The sequence below is a fragment of the Ruditapes philippinarum genome, unplaced genomic scaffold (assembly GCF_026571515.1).
Source record: "Ruditapes philippinarum isolate M1 unplaced genomic scaffold, ASM2657151v2 ctg2754_1_1_1_1, whole genome shotgun sequence".
NCBI lineage: Eukaryota > Metazoa > Mollusca > Bivalvia > Venerida > Veneridae > Ruditapes > Ruditapes philippinarum.
In genome coordinates this window covers 11,666-17,679 of record NW_026865902.1, presented here as the reverse complement: position 1 = coordinate 17,679, position 6,014 = coordinate 11,666, and the positions used below count along the sequence as shown (strand labels likewise).

The 6,014-nt window shown below is 33.8% G+C and overlaps 1 protein-coding gene across 1 annotated transcript; it reads left to right on the top strand.

Annotated features, from left to right (window-relative positions):
* The first annotated feature begins 276 nt into the window (after positions 1–276).
* Positions 277–5,802, top strand: LOC132730701 (CD209 antigen-like protein B). The gene is made up of 2 exons (XM_060716679.1): positions 277–1,223; positions 2,937–5,802. Exons 1-2 carry the CDS (start codon positions 319–321, stop codon positions 3,067–3,069), a joined length of 1,038 nt encoding a protein of 345 aa, XP_060572662.1. The 5' UTR covers positions 277–318; the 3' UTR covers positions 3,070–5,802.
* Positions 5,803–6,014: the final 212 nt, after the last annotated feature.

The window sequence follows — 6,014 nt, the reverse complement described above, 5'->3', positions numbered from 1 at the left end:
AGATAAGTATAAAAGAAGGGTTTAAAGGCAGAGAGCTTTTTTCAGAAACACTAAATTATTAAAACGCTTCAGTTTCAAGGATATTTTAAAAGTACGGAAACAAAAACTATAATTTTCGTTACAAACTTTTTATTTTAAGTTTTACCCCAAAGTTTTTTCCCCACTTAAAAATTTTTTAAAAAAAATGTGTTTGTGTTTGGGTTTTAGTGAAGGGGACTAAGAAACAAAATTTTTATAATTTTTCATGTATTCGTTAAATAAGACAAAAATATTGGAAATTTTCTCAAATACGTTACGTTTGTTGTTGTATTTTCTGCAATGTCGTTTGCTGACGCAACTCTGAGGAAAAGATTAACAATGGTCGAAAAACGAATCGGGTTTGTAGAAACGCGTATGAATAATGACAACGAACTGGCGAATGCAATGTTCACAACCTTGCAACAAAATTACGAAGAGCTAAATAATACTGTCTTACATTTGAAGGAACAGATGTGCCCTAAAATCGAGTTTGTGGAAAAGAAAAGAGAGCACACAAATAAAAAGGAGATTGTTGAAACTGTTAAACATAGCCACATGCTAGTGTCGCTTGGAATCAAAAGTGAGAAAAAATGGACACGGGATCAAGTTGAAAACCTTACTATTCAGTTTAGTAAAGAAACTGGTCGGGTAAACAGACAGTTGTCAGACTTCACAGATCAGATGAATTTACAAAATAGCTTGTTGACCAAAAAATACTCGGAGTTTAAATCTGAACTGATAGGCATGAATAAAGACATAAAATCTGATTTGCAATTGATGGTTACAGATATTGATAACCAAATCCAAGTCAAGCTAAGGCAAATGAACGAAGCAATAATCCAAAATAAGAAGCTTATGGAAAGTCAAACACATTTGATTAATGCACAACAGGCAGAACTTGAAGCTTTAAAGAAAGAACAAGTTGAAGTGAAACATAATCTTAAATCTATCCTGATATGTCCAGAGGGCTGGAAAATGATTTTAGAAAATTGTTATATGTATATACAAGAAAAGAAGACGCTCAGTAAGGCACGTGCCAATTGTGAACTTGTTGGGGGATATTTGGCTGATATTGAAAGTCAAGAGGAGAATTCCCTTATCATTGATAAGCTTGGAATCAATGGTAAATCGTGGATTGGTTATTCTGATGAGGAGGAAGAAAAGCAATGGGTTTCATTCAAAACAGGTCGAACTGCAAGTTTTACGTAAGTAACTACCGGATATGCTTATTTTTTAACTGATAATAATAAATTGTCTATTATTAAAGTTATTAACAGCAAAACTATGTTGTTTCTGCTATCTTAAACAAAATGCTGTTTTAAAGGGTTTTAAGCTAAATAATTAAACAAACATATTTCTTTCATAGGATTATGTTTGTAGTATTCTGTAATCAAAATTATATATACACACATGCACGCACCAACACGCACACGCGCGCGCGCACGCACATGAACCCAACTGTATCTACTTCTTCCGCTAGGGAGAATATACTGAAAGAAAAAAGTTTAGCAAGTTCTGTTAAGAAACAGTGAGATTTCCGTACAACGAATGTATACATGCTTCATTTGGTAATAATGACTAGCTAAATCTAATATGTATTATAGATTTCCTGGAACTTTTACGTTTCTGTGGTTTTGATATGTCAAAACGTGTTAGTAACTGATTAAACGCAGAGAGCATATGCAGCACGAAATCTATCATGTATAAATATCGAATACCAAAGTAATACAACCTTGACAATCTTATACCATAACCAATTTAACCACTTTTATCATTGGAAATTATCAAAATAAACATGCTCCAGGTATGACGTTACTTCGACGTTATATGGCTATTTGCATGCTGACTGGTGGTATGACCGCACAGAAAGTTGCACGGCAATTTCAAGTAAGCGAATCGACTATGTGTCGGCTTAAACTAGATATCAGCTCCTAAGTGATGTATAAGATTTTCCACGTTCGGGATGACCAAGAAAAAAAAACAACGTTGTATTGTTGTGACGTCACGGCAAAATCGATTGATATCAAGTCGATTTCAAGTTGGCTTAACACCTCAGAAATTCTACCGGCCTAGAATTTGTGACAAGACATGCCAATAAAATGACCAAAAATCCATGGAAAGGGCGAACCCTTAAAAAACATAAAGATGATCGGTCGCTTTGGCTTGACTTACCATAGATGGAAAACCCAAACACATTGGGAAATTTAAAGTTCTCTTTAGGAAAGAATAAGATTTTCGCATTAAATTAAACTTTATCGGGTTTTTTTTTTTCTGAAAATGTCGTAAAGTTTTTAAGTCATATCTTTCTAATAGAATACAACTGGTAACGAAAAGTAATTATCAATCTCAGACAATGAAAATAATTTCCGGTGTTCACAAGGTTCAATATTACGTCTCTATTGTTTCTTATATACATAAATAAACATGGCTTTTCATTGGTTGATGTTTGATATAAAAATTATTATTACGCAGGACGATTCCACTCTTTATTTAGTCCGGAGAAAAATAAATAAAAAAAAATGAGAAATAACTTCAACATTTTTTTTAAATGACCTTCCACTTTGATATGAAATCAATGTTTTACAATACAAAAATATTTCCCGTTATGGACTTTTTGGATTATATTGGGTTAAGGAAACACAAGCTACATAAATAATGGTTGTAAATTACAAAACTAATTGCTAAAATCAACAAAGATCTCTGTCAATGGAGCTATTTGAAGATCTTAACTGGTTACCATTCCTTGACATATGTAAATAAAAATCCTCACAAACCCTCCTTTTTATGTATAATTTTCTATTTATTTGCACTACATTGTATTTCAAACAAGGTCATTGTAAAGCAAGACATTTTCTTCATCAAATAAAAATAATGTTAGATGAAATTATATATGAATTAAATGCTGTATTTGTTTTCAGAAACTTCAGAAAAGGGCAACCGGATTCCGGAACTTTACAGAATTGCGTTATAGTTGGATATGATAGCCCAATGATGTATTGGAACGACTGGCCATGCTCCTATAATGAATCATCAATCTGTAAAAAATTTTAACTAATGTAAAGATATTTCATTCAACTGTTTTCAAAATTGTTTAAAAAAAACAACGTTTGTTTCGAGAACATATTTGACAAGGATCGCCCAAGAGAAGGGTCTTTGGGGACCGGTGACCGTCGAAGACCAGAGACATGAAAGGGTCGATTAGTACGTCATCTGTCCGTATCATCCAGACTTTGAAGATGTGTCTTTTAAACGTCTTGATAAGATAGACTACAATGATATTTCCATGTTTACATTTTTTTTTCATTTCTTAATGACACTTACTTTAATATTTTTTCATATACCCATTTGAAACTACCATATGTGCATGAAGATTAGATGTTATTATCAATTTATTTAACAACTGCGTTAATTAACCACTCATAATTATACGGTTTATAGATCACGTGCTCCTCCATGCTTCATAATTGGTCACGTGACCCCCATACCTTAAAATAAGTTGCATACCAATACTCTGCGTGTTCTGCGTGATTGTGTAATGGTCGTTTGTAAATGTTTTAAGAATTTGAAAATTGTAGCTATATAAGGAAAATATATTAGTTCCAAAACAATCAGTAGAGCTGAGTAACAATTAACAATAAAATATGCTGCTGACGCCTGAATTATGTAAAGAGCACTCTTACATTTTTTCAATACTTAATAAAAGTCCTTTGTGCAAGTGAATTGATAAATAAATGAGGGAATTAATGGATCCAGTTTCATTGGCTAATCGCATGGTGCGGTGAATTTTCTTTGACTGTTATACGACAGTAACATGTTTTATTGACAATAACGCAGAGTGCATGTGCGATATCTCAAATAACGCACATTTTTCAGAAAAGGTGTGTGATATGTCAAATAAATCACAGTTATGGAAGTTCACTTGGTTCATGTATTACCGTGACAAAAACACAATGGTCACTTAACTGTACCAAAATTTAGGATAAAAACCCGAATAAATTCAGATTAGGGATAGGTAATGGGGTTCTGGGGATATAGTGTTCAGTTTAAAAAAAGTTTTGTCTGGTTCATGGACGTACTTGCTCTGTTACTACCCTTTTAATCCTTTTTTCCGGCATGTTTTTGGTGCTAAGAGGCACTGCCCCTTTAAATCGTTTGATGAATAGCAATACTTGCGATATTATTCATTTCTAGTCCCCGAGAAATGTAAGTCCCCGAGAAATAATCAATAATCGTTATTGTTGAAATTACAATAACAACAACAACAACAACAATAATAAATTATTTTTTTTTACCAAGAAAAAGTGCTTTTAGCTCATCTGACCACGAAGTGGTCAAGGTGAGGTATAGTGGTAGATCTATGTCTGGCGTCGTGTGTTGTCAACATTGAGATTGTCACAGTTTTGGTTGGATCATAATCAAACTTTGTCAGAATGTTTGTGTTGATGAAATAAAGGTCGGGTTCGAATATGGGGTAGTTCGGGTCAAAAGTAGGCAACAAGAGCTAAAAATAAAAAATAAATGTGTTTAACCTCTAGTGGCTACTGTTTTGATTCAAATATCCTGAAATATTGTTTTGATGATTTCTAGGTCAAGTTCAAATATGGGTTATCTAGGATGAAAAACTTGATCACACAGCCCAAATATAAAAAACCCTCGTTAACACTCTAGAGGCTACTGTTATAATTCAAATATCCTGAAAATTTGTCAGAAAGGTTGTTTTAGTGATTTCTAGGTCAAGGTTGCATATGGTTAACCTGGGGTCGAAAGCTAGGTCCCACAGCCCCAATATGGAAAATATTGTTAGCACACAGACTCTTGAGACTACTGTTTTGTTCAATATAGTATTGAAATTAATCAGAAAGGTTTTTTAAGTGATGTCTAAGTCAAGTTCGAACATGGGTTACCTTGGATCAAAAACTAGGTCACTCAGCCCAAATATGGAAAATCTTGTTTACACACTAGGGGCTATTGACCCAGTCAAACTATCCTGCAAATTGGTCAGATAGTTTGTTTCAATTATTTTTAGGTCAAATTCGAATATTGGTCATCTGTGGTCCAAAACAAGGTCACACGGCCGAATAACGAAAAACGTTGTTAACACACTAGGGCCTACTGTTTCAGTCTATTTTTTTCTAGAAATTGGTGAAATGTTATGATGATTTTAAAGTCAAGTTGAATATGGGTTACCTGGGCTCAAAAACTTGATCACACAGCCCAAATATGGAAAAACCTTGTTAACATTATACTGTTCCAGTCAAAATGTTCTGAAAATTGGGACTGAGCCTTCAAAATCAGGTGAGTGATATAAGGGCCATCATGTAGGGTCGTTCGAATCCCTTCAGAGAATTCGGATTCTTACATGTTATGAAACTTTGCAGCTTGCTTACAACCCGTGCTTCAGATAAAGCATGACTTTAGGCGACGTTCCAGCTTTAATGATGAGGGAGGACCTCAGGTGCTCCTTTGGGCATTGTATAAGGTACAAGCTGGCACCTGAGTAGGATCACCAACATTCTGTTAGCTAACTGGATATCTTTTTCACATGAAATAACTGAAAGCCGATTCAAAAGGGATTCGAACTCACTGTGGCTGTTCCATGTTAGCAACAATAACCACTTGGACACAAATGCATTCAATGACCTTTTAGTTTGTGATAACAAACTATTCTGATAGTAATGTATACGCTTTTCTTATATGAACATGCTGTAAATTTAAATAGTGTGCATATCTGTACATATCATATGTTTTGCTCTTCATTATTGGAGGAAATCAAGGAATATATTTATCTACTTTTCAGATTCATTACTTTTCGTTCATCTGAAATAATTTGGAATCGTTTCGCTCATTTATACTTTGGAAACCTTTTGGTTAATTTATACTTTAGAAACCTTTTCGTTTATCTATACTTTGAGAGCCTTTTCGTTTATATTTTGGAAACAACCTTTTCGTTTATCTATACTTTGAGAACCTTTTCGTGTAATCATGATACTAGTGTT